Source organism: Sander lucioperca, chromosome 18, assembly GCF_008315115.2.
Source record: "Sander lucioperca isolate FBNREF2018 chromosome 18, SLUC_FBN_1.2, whole genome shotgun sequence".
NCBI classification, from domain to species: Eukaryota; Metazoa; Chordata; class Actinopteri; order Perciformes; family Percidae; genus Sander; species Sander lucioperca.
This window is the reverse complement of record NC_050190.1, coordinates 2,295,273-2,312,240: the sequence shown is the minus strand read 5'-3', so window position 1 is coordinate 2,312,240 and position 16,968 is coordinate 2,295,273. Positions and strand designations below refer to the sequence as shown.

The 16,968-nt window shown below is 39.5% G+C and overlaps 2 protein-coding genes across 6 annotated transcripts in view; both read left to right on the top strand.

Moving 5' to 3' along the window:
• The first annotated feature begins 2,308 nt into the window (after nt 1–2,308).
• LOC116036766 (SRA stem-loop interacting RNA binding protein) lies at nt 2,309–11,509 on the top strand. The gene is made up of 4 exons (XM_031280370.2): nt 2,309–2,510; nt 5,937–5,995; nt 6,529–6,636; nt 11,102–11,509. Exons 1-4 carry the CDS (start codon nt 2,324–2,326, stop codon nt 11,168–11,170), a joined length of 423 nt encoding a protein of 140 aa, XP_031136230.2. The 5' UTR covers nt 2,309–2,323; the 3' UTR covers nt 11,171–11,509.
• Nucleotides 11,510–13,428: 1,919 nt separating this feature from the next.
• adck1 (aarF domain containing kinase 1) overlaps nt 13,429–16,968 on the top strand; it is a 153,756-nt gene continuing 150,216 nt past the window's right edge. The window contains exons 1-3 of one of the 5 annotated variants that reach the window (XM_031280326.2): nt 13,432–13,728; nt 13,844–13,914; nt 15,881–15,977. The gene's annotated coding sequence lies outside the window, so the exon portion shown is untranslated. Of the gene's footprint in view, nt 13,729–13,843; nt 13,915–15,880; nt 15,978–16,968 lie in introns of all 5 variants that reach the window. The other 4 variants (XM_035994715.1, XM_031280325.2, XM_031280324.2 and 1 more) reach the window with 4 other exon arrangements.

Genomic DNA, 16,968 nt, shown 5'->3' with positions numbered 1-16,968 from the left:
TAGGTGCCTGTCAGTGGCGTCATAACACCTTTGACCCCTCTAGTTACTCTAACTTCCGTCAAAGCACAGGAACCCAGATGATACGTTCGCGAGTAACTGTAAATCATGCAATGTCACAGAAAGAATAATACTCAGTAACCATAATGCAGCTTGCTTCTGCCACACATGCCCCTCACAACACAGTAATACAGCAAAGATCTTATTTATTGATACATTTCCATATCGATTGATCCAGCTTAACGTTATGTGCTACGTTGACAAGTAACGTGGGGAATGTTATAATACGGTATAAGGTTACAACATCGTTCAACATGTTCATGAAGTTATTTTAAGTATAATTGTTTTGATCAAGGTAAAGTTAACGTTAAACAGCACTGGGCGCTAGCGTTAACGTTAGCTGTATAGATAGAAGACAAACCTAATGCTAATTTAGCCAGCTATCCTGCCTCACTCCCTGCCACTAAGGGACTTCAGTCGGGATGAGAGCGGACAACAGCCCCGGGGACACGACACATCCACAGTTAGCCAGCAGCCAGCCACTATTATTAACTTACAGCAATCCGAACCCAGCCAGCACAAACTCCAGCGCCGGGTGATAACGATGCTAATGGCAGTAACGGAAAGTTTTATGTTCCGACAGGGAAACAGACCATATCGCCCCAGACGTCGGAGTATGGCTGGCCGCGGTGTTGTGCTCACCGTAGGTCTTGTTGTTTCCGGCCGCAGCCATTTTATCAGTCAAAAACAATCGATTTCCGAATGCAACATAACAGGGAGGAGAGTAAAGATGGAAAGCTCCTGAAGCTTAGTTCCATATAAATGCACGGATTATTTCTTGTTTTGTCGTCATTGAAAAACAATATTGACCTCGTAGTTGAAAAAGGAGCCTCATATGGAGTCCGTTCATTCGCATTCGGATATCGACTTGTTTTGACTGCCAAGGTGGTAGCGGCCGGAAACAACAAGACCTACGGTGAGTTGTTCAAAGCCTTTCTTTTTAGTAAACTCTGGGTACACAAACAATGTTGTCAATGCTTTTGTTAAGATACAGAGCCCCTGGTGATACTTCGAGCAAGTTTCATGTTGTGTCGAGCCTCCTTAGTGTTTTAAAAATAGCTATTTTGAGGCTAGCATAGAAGTGCCCCTAGCACTCCCATTCAAAAGGCAATTTGACCGAAAAACGAAAATACGGTACATCTTAAAAGTGGCGATTCCATCCTAAATATACTTTTAAACGAAAGTTTGACTTGGGTACATTCACAAAAAGACCCTAGGTTGCATTTTGGGGTGAGGGGGAATGAGCAGGTGGACCTCATTGCAAAGGAGAGTTAAAGAAGAAAAGTCAATATCCCTCTATCATTGGGGAGAGTGGAATTGAGAGAAAGAATGATAGAGGGTGTAACAAAAGAATGGCGGAGAGGGTGGGAAAAAGAAGTCAGGGCTACACACTACTTTTCTATACAATCTGAAGAGGAAAATATGCTTCTGTACATCTCTGTCCCATAAGGACGCAGACTGTGTAGATTGAGGTTGGGGCACTGTGGGTTAAATTACTCTTTGTGCATTGTAGGAAAACATGTTTCTGGATTGTGTGAATGTGGAAGTTTTGAGACAGTGAAGCATGCTTTTCTAGAATGTAAAGAGTATATTTGGAGTTGAAGCTTTTTCTGTTTTATCTTTATTTGGTCACAGTGAGAAACACCAACTGATATCCAAGGCAGTTCTTCAATTCCTGCATGATGCAGGAATGTATGTAACAATCTAGTGTGCACATGGTGGAATTCTGCGTTGTATATCATTATTTCAACACACTGTGACACCAGGATCTCCTTTATCTCTGTTTATTTGACAAACATGAATAGACGGACCTCGTCATGCAACAGAATGACCCACTCCAAACTTTTACAATACACAAAACGGAAGTTATACTTTGTCTGCCGCGAATTTAAGCTAGCTACACTAATTCTTAAAAATTCGTAAAACAACAATAAAGTGACATGAGTCTGTTGAAATCAAGATGTGGAAAGGTTTGGACAGACATTATAAAAGTGTGAGGGAACAAAAAATATAAACAGAATAATACAAGAAATAATGGAATGAATTAAAATAATGAACGAGCCAAAAATAAATTACACTCACCTCTCCCAAACAGTATTACAAAAAGAGGAGAGGGAAAGGGGACACATATTTGAAGTCACAGGACCACCGAAAAAGAAATAAAGTAGGGGCTCTGAATAACATATAGCCTATATACCTTACACCAAATACATTTATGACAAAAGTATCAACAGATTTTGTGTAATTATAAATGAGATAAAGGCAAATGCAAATATGTCACTATGACCTGTGGAGGGCAGTAATACGCTTAGCAGCGTCAACACTGCCGGAATCCTACAAGAAGAAGAAGAAAAATCAGCAGCAGCAGCAGCAGCAGCAGCGAAACATGGCAGCCTCCTCCAAGAAAGTTTTCGAGGTCTTCGTCTCTAAAATACCATGGACTATAGCCAGCAGTGAGTCTATCAAATGGTTCAAATTACTATTCATATTTAGGGGCAGCTAGATTTGCGTCTGTAGCCACTCACTGTATTTGTACATAGTTCGACAACGTTACTGTATGCAGCCTTGCCATCACGGTCATGCTGTCACCTCAGTTAGCTAGCTAACGTTACAAACAGGTCTCTGCATGTGAAGAGATCGAATGATGTAGAACAACAACAACAACAACAACAACAACAACAACAACAACAACTTTACACTTACAACTAACAACTTACAACAACAAAAACTTACTTTTTATAAGTATGAATCTTAAACACCAAGCAACATACACTCAGTTCAGTTGCCAACAGTCTAGCAGTCCTGCAATAAATCCCACCTTCATAAAGGTTATAATGTCATATAATATTGTAACGTTATAATGCTGGTTTTGTTACAAAAAGTTTGAGAGAGATGTTGATTTAAAGGGTAACTACCGTTTTTTTCAACCTCGACCTAATGCTGCGTTCCAGACACAATTTTTATCCCGTTACGACTTCAAGTCACGACTCACGAGTTGGTAGCGTTCCAGGCAAAGTCACCACAAACCCTTCTAGCTAGCGTTAGCGATTTGTAGTCTGCGACATATTTTGGGCTTAATTTAATAAACATAACCTGTAGTAGTACACAATCGTATGTGTATTGTGATTACAATGTGCGGAATTACTTTACGTTGCCTATTTATTTCTGTTTCTCACTGTTAATATGTACAGCATCAACAGGGGTTGCCATTGTTGTTTATGTGTGTATGACGTCAAAAACTGTAACTGGGAGTACAACGATCTGGTACGAGTTCACGAGTAGTAATGCCGAGTTCTATTTACCTCGGAACTCAGATTTTCCGAGGTCAAAGTCGGAAACACGCCCCCTGACCTCAGATTTACGAGCTCGGAACTCGTACAAGTAGACCGAGTTCAAAATCCAACATGGCTGCCCCCTGTATCAACCATAGACAGTATATAAGAGTGGACCAACAGATCCCGTTGCTCTGGATGGAGACCAGTGAAGGCCGTTACAAGCACTTTTCCGGTGAACGCTGAGCGTTACTGCGCAGCCTCCAACTGAGAGAGACGACGTAAATGTGACGTGAGCAACGTGTCTGAAAGTTGTAAGTCTTCTGGTAGCTGTGCCAAGAAAAATCTCAATCATTCCCAATCTAGCAGAGACGGAGAGCTTAGGTATATGTAAGGAGATAACATAGGCACAGGCTAATTATTGCTAACTAAAATGCTAGTTAACATTAGTAATTGCACTTAAACAGCTAATGTGAGACGAAACTGCCTGCGCGCTTCTTCTGTACTATACAGTAATTCCTCTACTATGCGACAGTAAGTCGCGTGGTTATGACACAATCGTTAGCCTATTTTTATAAAAACGTCTGCTACGGAGCCATAACGTGAAGTACAAGGTAATGGAGCCTTTTATACATTGTCGTGTTTCTTTAGAAATAAACAATGGACAAATAAAGTCTTTAAACGCTTCAGATGTAAAGTTATTCGCTGTCAAAGTGGCGCCAAAATGAATGGCAGTCAATGGAATACTAACGGGAGGTGATCGCTTTGTAGCATTAAAATGGCGCCATAGGAGGTTCGCGGTCCGAGGAGAGGCTTACCCCCTTGGTATCAACAGTTGTGAAAAGCTGCAGTAATATAAAGTTATGCCGCGTTCTATTTACCTCGGAAGCCGCAACTGGGAATGACGTCATACGCGAGTTGAATGCGTTCTATTAAAAAGTCGGATTTTCATTGTTGTCATTAGCTCTAGCCCGGTTAGCTATTGTTAGCAACCAGTTGATAACAACGCATTACGCCGTTTTTTGTGCATGCAAACAACGTAACAACATGTCCACAGATAGAAGTTGGACATGCCTGTGTGAACGACTTAGTGAGACACAAATAAGACATAAGTGCTTATAACTTTATGTTACTGCAGCTTTCACAACTGTTGATACAGGGAGCAGCCATGTTGGATTTTGAACTCGCGCTACTGCGAGGTTGTATGAGTTCTGACCTCGTAAATACGAGGTCAGGGGACGTGTTTACGACTTTGGCATCGTAAAAACCGAGTTGCGAGGTAAATAGAACACAGCATTATAAGCACTTCTGTCTTATTTGTGTCACTAAACTCTGTGTCACTAAATCCGTCGTTCACACAGGCATGTCCAACTTCTATCTGTGGACATGTTGTTATGCTGTTTGCATGCACAAAAAATGGCGTAATGCGTTGTTATCAACTGGTATTGCTAACCGGACTAGAGCTAATGAAAACAATGAAAATCCGACTTTTAAATAGAACGCATTCAACTCGGGTATGACGTCATTCCCAACTCCGGCTTCCGAGTTCCGAGGTAAATAGAGCGCGGCATAAGTTACGGGTTTGACTGCCGTTCCAGGGCACTTTCACGGGTAGAAGGTGGTGAAAACACGAGTTACGGGATGCCTGGAACGCAGCATTATTTTCATATATTTTTGAATGTAGCTAAGTGTAGCCTGGATTTCGATGACGTTTAAAAAATTGCTTATATATAGAGTTTTAAGTCTGGAACCAAGCCAACCAGCTACGAGATGAATAGTGAGCATAACACACAGTGTAGTTTTTCTCCATTAAATCGCAGATAAAACATGTTTTTCTTAAAACAAGGTTGATTTCATACAGATTTCTACAGGAGCAGAAACCTTCGTTTCACAACCACGTAGCTCGGGGTCAGTCTACCTCGGATGGTTTAGACATGACTGATATTCTAAATCCTTATGGAGAAAATCAGTGGGATTTTTACTTCCGGAGTCAGCTGTCAGGCTAGTGTAAGTGACTAATAGGAACAACAATCTTTAAGATTGGTCCAGTATTAAGCTTGAACGCTGTAACAGACAACATTATGGAAAAGATCCCTACCGAGATACTTTTAGCGTGGATAGAGCCAACATATTTTCACACCTAAATTGGTAAACGATGTGTTTATTTCAACCAAAACTAGAGTTGTGATGGTTGGAAATGTGGAAAGACGACCCACAATGGCTTTTCATACTTTGTTTGTTTCTGTCGACTTTGAATGAAGTGTATTTTACAATGCTAAAATTACTGTTTATTTACATGGAATCTGGTGGGTTTAGCAAACGCAGTTTCGTGGATTTCGTTTTTATGTTTAAAAAAAAAAAAAAAAGGACCTTACTCTCTAACAGAAAGGTCAACCTCCTTAGAAATCCTTTCCATAATGTTGTCAGACACTCAGAATATTAATCTGAGCCTGTCAGTGGCAAAAAAAAAAAAAAAAAAAGCTGAAAAATACAAGCTGCGATACGATTGCCCTATTAACTTAAATTGTAGCTTGTTTCGCCACTGCCGACTGAAGAGAAACTCAAGATTTGTGCTTGAAATGTGAAATGTCCCTGTTTCTTTTTCAGGGGAGATGAGGGAGTATTTTGGACAGTTTGGCCCAGTGAAGAAGTGTCTTCTTCCATTTGTAAGTTGTCACAGCATTAGAATGACTCACTCTACTATTATACAGGCAACTATTTAGTGGTTCTGTTCATATCATAGTTTTTTGTTCATATCACAGCCTACACCCTTTCTTACTATACTACTGCCATATTGGTTTATTGTTCATGCTTTACATTAATTCAATTGTATATCTATATGCACTTTGCTAATGTTGGCACAGATTTGATGGGAAATTGTTTTTTTGTTGTACTTATATTTAGTGTGTGCAATGACATTTGGGATGCATGTACTCTAATGACTAATAAGAACACTTGTGGTATGACACTTTTCCTATTCCATTCCATTTCCATTCATACCATGGTGTTTTAGATGTTTTTCTTCCAGGCAGCCATTGGTTTCCATTTTTCAGTATGGTATAACATAATCAACATACAGAGACTTATAACTTCTAGAGTTATCCATCCTAATGATCAACATTTTTTCTTTTATTCTTGCCAAACCTGCAAAATGTTCCAGAGTTGCTTGTGTCTGACTGTGTGCTGTGTGTTGCACCAGGATAAAGAAACAGGTTTCCACAGAGGCTTCTGCTGGGTCGGATTCTCAACAGAGGAAGGACTGAACAATGCACTTCAGAAAGACCCACACATGCTAGAGGGAGCAAAGGTAAAACATAAGGTGATCTCCATCACAGAGCAAGGTCTTGTGGGTATTGGCGTCATCGTTAACACAACACAACAGAAGCTTAGATTGCTGTAGTTTCATATAACACCATAAAACCATAACCAGGGTCTGACCAGGTAAGTCATTTACTAAGGCTGTGGTCGAAAAGTCAAAAAATGTACCTCCTAAGTCCTTTACTAACCACTTTTCCTTAAAGCCAAAATGCAACCTAGGGTGTTTTTGTGAATGTACCCGAGTCAAACTTTTGTTTAAAAGCATAATTAGGACGGAAACGCCACTTTTAAGATACACCGTATTCTCGTTTTTGGTCAAATGGCCTTTTGAATGAGAGAGCTAGGGACACTACAATGATAGCATCAAAATCACTATTTCTAAAACACTAAGAAGGCTCGACACAACATGAGACTATGCTCAAAGTATCACCAGGGTCTCTACACATGAACTCAAGCATTGAGAACATTGTTTGTGTACACAGAGTTTACTAAAAAGAAAGGTTTTAACAACTCACTGTATCTGTTGGTTTTCCGGTCGCCGTCTATCGAGCCAGTCCAAAATAGTCGAGGGAGGAGAGTAAAGATGGAAAGCTCCTAAAGCTTAGTTCCATATAAGTGCACGGATAATTTGTTGTTTTGTCATTAGTGAAAAACAATATTGACCTTGTAGTTGAAAAAGGAGCCTCATATAAGAGTGACATTTCCTCCTATGGAGTCCGTTCATTCGCATTCGGAGATCGATTCTTTTTGACTGACAAGATGGCGGATAGCTAACTGCTAAAGTGAGTTGTTCAAAACCTTTCTTTTTAGTAAACTCTGTGTACACAAACAATGTTCTCAATGCTGGAGTTCACGTGTAGAGCCCCTGGTGATACTTTGAGCAAAGTCTCACGTTGTGTCGAGCCTTCTTAGTGTTTTAAAAATAGTGAATAGTTTTGATGCGATCATAGTAGTGCCCCTGGCTCTCCCATTCAAAAGGCCATTTGACCAAAAAACGAGAATACAGTAAATCTTAAAAGTGGCGCTTCCGTCCTAATTATGCTTTTAAACGAAAGTTTGACTCGGGTACATTTACAAAAACACCCTAGGTTGCATTTTGGCGAGAGTTACGCTTTAACCCTGATGGTAAACGTCATGAGGTCAAGAAAAGACGTGAAGGAGAATTCAAAAGGAATTAGGAAAAGACAACCGCAGTGCCATAAAGTACAGCATTATTATTATTAAATGGGTTGAAATGTCTCCCAGTAAATATGTACAGGATTACGTCTGCCGGCGCTACTGCGCATTATTTTTATTTTATTTTTTAACTTTTATTTAACCAGGTAGGCCGTTAAGAACAGATTCTCATTTGCAACGGCGACCTGGCCAAGAAAAGCATAAGCGTGCAAGACAACGTACATTTCTCATTCAATACAGTACAAGAATACAAAAGGCTACATAATACAGGTTAAGTAGGCATTACAAAGCAGACGCAAAGTGAGGTGTAAGTAAGTCGATTGATATGTGAAAGTGATATGGTGATAACACAATATACATGAATAGACAATCTATATCACTGCTGAAACGTAGCAAAGACTCAAATACAGTTAGTGCAAATTGTGGTCTAGTTAGTGATGTAGATCAGTAATAAAACTATATATATATATATGTATATGTGACTAAGCAGTCTATATAAATGCTGAAATGTAGTAAAGAGTCACTATACAGTAGGGGTGTAACGGTACGTTACGTACGACCGTTTCGGTACAGGGCTTTCGGTGCGGTGCACACCGAATGCAATCTTTTGTGTGCGGAACATAGGTCAATTTTCGTGTTTCCACACGAACATATTAAGTGGCGGAAGTCTCTGCGTTCAGCGCAAATCCTGCCCTGCAGCTGATTCTAAAGTTTTCATTGGTCATGTCAATATGTCAATCACTGTAAAGATTGCCTACACCAAACACTGATCTCTAAACCTAAACCAATGAAATCGACTGCAGGGCGGGATTTCCGCTGGTTTGGGGAAAAAAATTAAAATCACACACCGCGCGCTGTACAACAACATACGCGGCACGCTTTAGCCCAGCCTCTCGCTAGCTAGCGTCATGGCCAATGCAGACAAGCCCATAGACAGTATGGACAAGCCGGAGCTTGAAGAGCCACCCATATCATTAAGGTCTCCTGTTTGGGAACACTTCGGTTTCCCAGTGAAATACGTCAACGGACAAAGACTAGTCGATAAGACGAAAGCAGTGTGCCGACATTGCTCAGTAATGATTGGGTATGTTTCTGGCAACACTTCAAACTTGTTAACGCACTTGAAAAGGCATCACGCAAGTGTGAACATCACTACTACTACAAGGAAAAAAACGACTGTAATTCAAACGCAGCTCCCGTTGGCATTTAAACAGACCTTTGCTGGTAATTCCGATCGGGCCAACGCAATAACGAAAGCAATTGGTGGTTTTATAGCAGCTGATCTACGACCATACTCTGTTGTTGACAAGCTGGGATTGGTAATGCTGCACTGTAATCCATAGTTATTTATTTATATTTTTCGTTATATATTTTATGTGATATTGGTTTGAGACTGAGTATTTTATTTAGTGGAGAACTTTGCAGCAGTATTTCATTTCTTATTCTTTTTTATTTTATATATATTTTATTTATTATATTTTATTAAAAAGTGTTTAAAAAAGTGTAAAAAATTGTTAAAAAAAAGTTTATAGTAATAAACAACCTGCAGTTTAATGTTTGCATTTCTTTCCCCCTACTGTACCGAAAATGAACCGAACCGTGACTTTAAAACCGAGGTACGTACCGAACCGTGATTTTTGCGTACCGTTACACCCCTACTATACAGTTAGTGCAATGGTGAAATGGTGATGCGTCGCTTACATTTTTGCTGTCACAAGGACTTGTGGGAGGGCATTTTCCCCCTTTCTTTTAAAATGATGGTCCTGTGTATCCTCTGCTAAAGGAGATAATAAACGAAGCATTGAAGCACCTTTCCTTATCACTTGGACAATTTGAACGGCTCTTATTATGGCTGCCACTCAACTACTTCTGGGTCATTTCACTCTGCTAGGAACCTTTTGACTATTTGACCACAGCCCAAATATGTCTTTGCCATGTCAGTTTCATGTCTGACCTCTGACTTGCAGGTCAGGAGTGAAACATTATGGAACAAAGCTTTTACAGTTAATTGTATAGTTTGGCCTTCCTTTTGTATTCACGTCTACAGTCCCCCTTTCAAGTGATAAGATATACTTTATTGTCCCTGAAGGGAAATTTGTTTTGGACTCTGTCCGTTCCACAGCTTTACAAGGACAACACAAATCACAGAAAATAAGCATCTCCTCCTTTCATTGGCAGTTTCTAATTGAACGACCCTGTACATATTGCACAAAATGACACTGGCACTGACATAATGCACAACCCCAATAGCCTACGTATTGCACAAATGACATAATGCACAACCGAAATAGCCTACATATTGCACAACTAACATATTGCACAACCCAAATAGCCTACGCATTGCACAAAATGACATAATGCACAACTCAAATAGCCAACATATTGCACAAATGACACATTTCCACATAACCTATGTAGTACATAATGACATATTGAACAATCCAACAGCCCTGTATTGCACCACTAACATATTGCATAACCAACCAACCAATAACCTACTTATTGCACGATGACAATGCACAACCCAGCTAGCCTACATGTTGGTGTTAATGAACTTAATGGACATAGGCACAAATTTGTGCCTGTCTGATAACCGACTGCTCATAAATTATCTGGGGGGACAGATGGTTTTTGACCCCCATAATCTTCATAGCTGTCTGTACCTGACGGGCGATCTGTGATTTGGACTATACTGTCAGGTTACCATACCAGGCTGTGATACCGTATTTTAGAATACTCTCTAGTATTGCATGATAGAACATAAATGTTGTAAGTGTTGTATTTATTTTACTGTGCTTCCCTGTATTATGTTTAAATCCATTTCAATTGAAAACAGTGAAAATAATCTTTTCATTGTAATACCAAAAAATTAAAAAAAACGTACTTTATTAATTCCTCTTAGAGAAAATAGTTTTCTTGCTCTGGAGAGATGCCAAAGTGATGGGGCTGCCACATAATCTTTGTTCCAAGCAGTTAGGGTTGGGTGCCTTGCTCAGGGGCATCTCGGCAGTGCTCAGGCGGTGAACTGGCACCTCTCCAGCTACCAGCCCCCACGCCATCATAATAAAAGAAAAGGTGGTCATTGGCACTGGTTTTTACAATGATCAGCAGTAAAAATGAAGAAAATGTTAACAGATATTAGCCAATTGAAACATAAAATGGTAATACGTATGTTTTTGGAAATCATATTAAACATGATAAAGTTTCAGTATGACCTACAAATATTGATAATGTGTATGTATCATATCCTATTGATTCCCCCTGTCGTTTGTTTTCAGCTCCAGGTTCAGAGGAACAGACGTCCATTTGCAGGGCAGAGGTCAAACAAAGACAGTGAATATGACTGAAACTCTGATACTGCTGCGTGGATAAGACACACAAACGTGTTCTATGGTTTTCTTCTGGCCCCAATTCACTAAGACTATTTGTGGTTGCTGTTTTATATTTAAACCTTTGCAATTCTGTTTGGGATATAATGAAAACTTAGACCAGTATACCAGTGTTGGTGTATACAGGTGTTCATCCTTTATACACCTTCAGGTAATTTGGATCTCACTATTATTGCCATTGTTGTAATGCATTGTCTAAAAGTAATGTGTTTGTTTTTTGTCAGTGATAAGTGTTTTACTTTAACTATCCTGTCGCACACTATCATCTAATGTATGGCAATAAAAAGTTTAAATCCACGTTGTTAGTTAAACTCTTTCCTTGTAATATAGTATTTTATTTTGTGATTTTTACTACTTTTTCTTGAGGAAAGGAACCAAGTACTTCATCACTGCCTAATGACACTGCTAGCTGGCTTGAGCAGGTTAAATGCTTGGGCACCAGAAGATAATAAACTCCTGCAGTGGTGGAGGAAGTATTCGGTGTGGTATTACTTATACCACACCGTAAAAAAATAATCCATTAGAAGTAAAGCTTCTGTATTTACAATCTTACTAAAAAGTTTAAGTATAATCAGGGTAATACTAGTAGTACTTGTATTGAAAGTCAAAGTAGTCATGCAGAAACATATTACATTATTATGCATTAATGTGTAAACAGCATTTTACTCCTGTAGGTGTTTGAGGTGGAGCTAATTATGAAAAATGTTCTAAAGGACTGCAACTATTGATTATTTTTTTATTATGGATTAGTCTGCTGGTTATTTTCTTGATTAATCAATTGAATCATGAAAATAGTTAGAAAGTGACACCTTCACAATGCTTTGTTTTGTCCAACCAAAAGTCTAAACCTTAAAGTAATTAAACATAAGGGTATAAACTGCTGGGTAGTTATATTTGTAACAAAACGTTATCTTTTATAGGGACTAGAAATGTTTATATGAAAAACTAGTTTGTAAAGTAAAAAAGTAAAAATATTTACCTCTGAATTTTAGGTGAAGTAGAAGTATAAATTATGAAAACAAAATACTGAAATGTGTACTCAAGTACCGTACTTGAGTAAATGTACCAAGTTAATTCCACTACTGCCAAATGGGCATTTAAATCAGAAGTCAACCTGTAATTTCAAGAATTGGCCCACTGATGCAAGCTTTACTAAAAAATATTTTATATTACTTGCGGGTACAGCTGGTAAAAAGTGTATTTTGCAGAACTGGAAAGCAGAATCCCCTCCATCACAGAGAAAATGGTTAAGTGAATTAAATACGAAAATATATGGTGTTCTTTCTTGGCCTTACTACCATCATTACAAAAGTTTAACTAGTACATCTGTTAAACTCGCTGTCAAAGTGGCGGCAAAATGAATGGCAGTCAATGGGATGCTAACGGCGGGTGATGGCTTGTTAGCAACAAAATGGCTCCATAGGAGCTACGGTTTGTGGACGCTCGCTTACCAAGGGGGTAAGCTTCGCTTCAGAGCTCGAATCTCCTATGGCGCCATTTTGATGCTACAAAGTGATCACCCCCCGTTAGCATTCCATTGACTGCCATTCATTTTGGCGTCACTTTGACAGCGAATAACTTTACATCTGAAGCGTTTAAAGACTTTATTTGTCCATTGTTTATTTCTAAAGAAACACGACAATGTATAAAAGGCTCCATTACCTTGTACCTCACGTTATGGCTCCGTAGCAGACGTTTTTGTAAAAATAGGCTAACGATTGTGTCATAACCACGCGACTTACTGTCGCATAGTAGAGGAATTACCGTATAGTACAGGAGAAGCTTGCAGGCAGTTTAGACTTACATTAGCTGTTTAAGTTTAATTACTAATGTTAACTAGCATTTTAGTTAGCAATAATTAGCCTGTGTCCATGTTATCTCCTTACATATACCTACACTCTCCGTCTCTGCAAGATTGAGAATGATTGAGATTTCTCTTGGCACAGCTACCAGAAGACTTCCAACTTTCAGACACGTTGCTCACGTCACATTTACGTCGTTTCTCTCAGTTGGAGGCTGCGCAGTAACGTTCAGCGCTCACCGGAAAAGTGCTTCTAAAGGCCTTCACTGGTCTCCGTCCAGAGCAACGGGATCTGTTGGTCCATTCTTATATACAGTCTATGTCGCTTACCCCTATCACATCGGGCAGTGACAACCATAGATATATATAAAAGCCTTTATATATATCTATGGTGACAACCCCCCTTGCTCGCTCTGAATGGCTTAGTTACGTTTCCTTCTTTGGTTGAATTGGTTAGGTCACGAGGAGTGAGATTGGTCAGCGTTTGGCTAAGAATACCAGGGTAAGCTAATGAGAGGCAGAGTAAGGCAAAGTAGGGCGGGACTTGCCTTCGCTATCCTAGGAAACGCGAATTCGCCTGCAGGAGGAGGCAGGAGGATACTCTTGGATTGAAGTGTAGTTTTAAATCATCATAAAAAGCTAAAATCAAGGGCGACATAACGTTACATTATTAAATGAACGCATACACCCGACTGCATTGATGGGGAACATAAAGGTAGGCTAATCTCTGTAGGTCTATATCATTTTATCAGAGTGTCGTGCTAGTTCGATAGCACATCTGATTTAACGTTAGTAATTTAGCCTTAATCTTTTTAAACTACGTTAACCAGAATTCTTCGCTCTGACGTCGAACATCAGCGAAGAGAAACGGAACAGGACAACGCGCGTGGACCCTAAAAAGGTAGCTTGTAGTATCACACAAAGTGTTCTTTTTGACAGTTGACGGTTCTGTGTGAACCTGTCTGTGGCAGTCTGACTGTTTGGTATAACGTTAGATTTGTCGACATCACACAAAACGCTCGTCACAAAAACGCAGCTAGTCTGTGCACAACACAAGTAACGTTAGACAAGTGGTCTATAACGTTAGGTAACAGCCGGTACTGTGCTTTAACGTGCTCCTTTACCAATTAGCTTTTACGTGAGACGCCTTCAAACTCTAACGTTAACCTTAACCCTAGAGATAGCTAGGTGGATGATACCGAAGCTAGTTCCACTCCTGTGAAGCACACTGTACTTATGTACTTTAATACTATGGGTGTTTCTCAATCCCAATAATGCAAAGAACGGACTTGTGTTCTTGGGTGGGGAACATTCTTGCCAGTCGTTCTTGGAAGAATGAACTCGCAAGGTCACGAGCACACAGAACGCTGTTGACAGTTTGAGACGATGCGAGTATTGCGCAATACCCCCAGCATAGAGGCCGCATGCAGTGCTCCAAAATTACGGCTAGAAAGCAGAAATTAAAACCGCAACAATACAGCCACTTTATAAACAGTTTGAAGCTCCAGACAAAAAAAACCACAAACTAATGCCACTGAAATAATATTATTGAAAAAAAAACTAATTGAGCTTTGAATTTTGTTTTGTTTATGACCAATGTTTGTTTACTTTATAAGATACTGCATGATTTAGCTCCAACACCCTTAAGCTATTTATTCTAACAGCTCATGGTCTCAAGTCTCTTGAAGAGAGCTGCTCCCTCCTTCGCCACTTGCCGCTGTTCTAACGTTAGCTGGTCTCTGAGCGTGGATATTCTGTTTTGTGGCGTGAGCTTTTGGCCCTGATGGACTGGAGCCTCAAAACAATAAAAACAAAAATGCACATGCAAAAAGTAAAGATCCACTAGAAAAAAGGTGTAAAAAGTGCTGTGTAACATTACAACATTGTAATCAAATATATAAATTAAAAAAATACAACAAAATTGTGAAGTTTCTTTTAAAATGCGTACATATAGGCCTATATACAGTAGGGCTGCTTGATTATCTAAAATCACAATTATTGAAATTACGATTCCTCATTGACTTTTGGAAAGATGTTGCATGTATTGAACAGTTAAACAAATCAGCAGTGAAAACACCTTGAACTGGGTAATTTCCCTTAAAGTGCTCATATTATGCTCATTTTCAGGTTCAACATTGTATTTAGAGGTTGTACCAGAATAGGTTTATGTGGTTTAATTTTCAAAAAACACCATATTTTTGTTGTACTGCACATTGCTGCAGCTCCTCTTTTCACCATGTGTGTTGAGCTCTCTGTTTTAGCTACAGAGTGAGGCAACTTACAAAGTGACGCACGTTTGTCTCTGAAGTACGTGCACAAAAAGATATGTAACACAATAAAGGAAAGGGGAAAAAGCCAAAAAGCTTAATATGAGCACTTTAATACTTTTCCCGTTTAACTTTTTGAATGCTCCTTAAAATAAACAGTATTTTAAAAAAAATACATTCAAATGTTGGCTGAGTAAGTTTAGCCTTCAGGAGTGTGAAAGTGTGTTTGTCATTCAGAACACAAGACAAAATAAGAGCCAGTCAGCCATTCTCCCTTCACATAATGAGCTAAATAATTGTTTTTCTCAATTGCATTGCTTTTGTGATCGTTAAGAGCTGAAATCAAATTGCACAGTCCTGATATACAGACAAGCAAAGACACCTTAAGATATAAATAGAAAAGTGTGGACATTGCAGATAAAAAAAGAAAATACATTAAGTGAGAACTGTGTAAACATTGCAAGATCCTGTTTCTGTGTACAGAGATGGGCACAGTGCAAATGGTCAGTGCAGGAATCAGACCTACTCTATCTGTAAAGTGTCTTGAGATAACTCTTGTCATAATTTGATACTATAAATAAAATTGAATTTAATCCACAGATGATTGGCAGTCTTCATGGTGGTTTTATTCCATTGGACGTCCTTTTCCTGTGACAGCAGCTGCTGTGCTTGTACATTGCTGTATTTCACCCAGCAGGTATGGAAGTTGTCTGTTATTAGTCAATGTTTTCTCAAATGGTTTGGGTGTTTGTAATGTGTGGGTTGTATATGTCTCTGTTGTCTTGGTACAGTTGGCAGGTAGTTAAAAAGTGCATCTCTGTTTCCACCAACAATAACACGCAGCCAGTATACGTCATAAGCAAAAAACAGCAACAACACAAACGCCAATATATACACATCACTCAAATAGACAAGTGCAATGCACTGTCAACAATTATAAGTACGCCGAAGCGACTTTACAGCAGAGTCATGACAGCACAGCTATTTGCTATATTATTTTTTTGGGGGCTTTTCCCTTTATTGACAGTGGATAGACCAGAAAGGGGGAGAGAGATGGGGGATGACACGCAGCAAAGGCCAGCAGGTCGGATTCAAACCCTGCGCTGCTGCAGGACTCAGCCAACATGGGGCGAACACTCTTACTGGGTGAGCTAGAGGCCGCCCCAGCACAGCTATTTTCTAAATAATCAAATTACAACTCCTCTAAATAGCGACTGTAATAATATTGCCAATCTTTATATAAAGAAAACCTTGTGCGTAATACACGCAGACACACACAATTACACAAGTGTGCAGCAAGGCGCATATCACCAGGTTCACAACTTAAAACCACTAGAGAAAAAAAGGTTCTACTATTTACTTTTTTTCTGTACACATCATCTCTGGGGAAATCAATTCCTCTGAGCTGATATGGTCCTCTCTTTGTCAAAATGTCTATTAGTTCTTGGGTTATTGTTGTTGGCTGTTTGCTGGGATCTTTCATATCCTCATTACCTTGTCCGTGTACAGGTAGCAACGCAAATGTTATATGTTCAGCGGCCTCAAAGTCACTGTTGCTCCCAGTAGCACTTGTGGCTACACCCGTCTCCGGGACTCTGGAAAGGCCAGCATCCTTCTTTTAACTCCCATCGGGATCAATAAATTTCAATAAAGAATTCTTTAGTTTTTGGAGTGCTTGCTTCTTTGCA

Coding starts and splice junctions, on each gene's coding strand:
- LOC116036766 (XM_031280370.2), top strand. CDS start 2,324: ATGCAAATATGTCACTATGACCTGTGGAGGGCAGTAATACGCTTAGCA. Junction 2,511..5,936: donor ACCATGGACTATAGCCAGCA/GTGAGTCTATCA, acceptor TTTCTTTTTCAG/GGGAGATGAGGGAGTATTTT. Junction 5,996..6,528: donor AGAAGTGTCTTCTTCCATTT/GTAAGTTGTCAC, acceptor GTGTTGCACCAG/GATAAAGAAACAGGTTTCCA.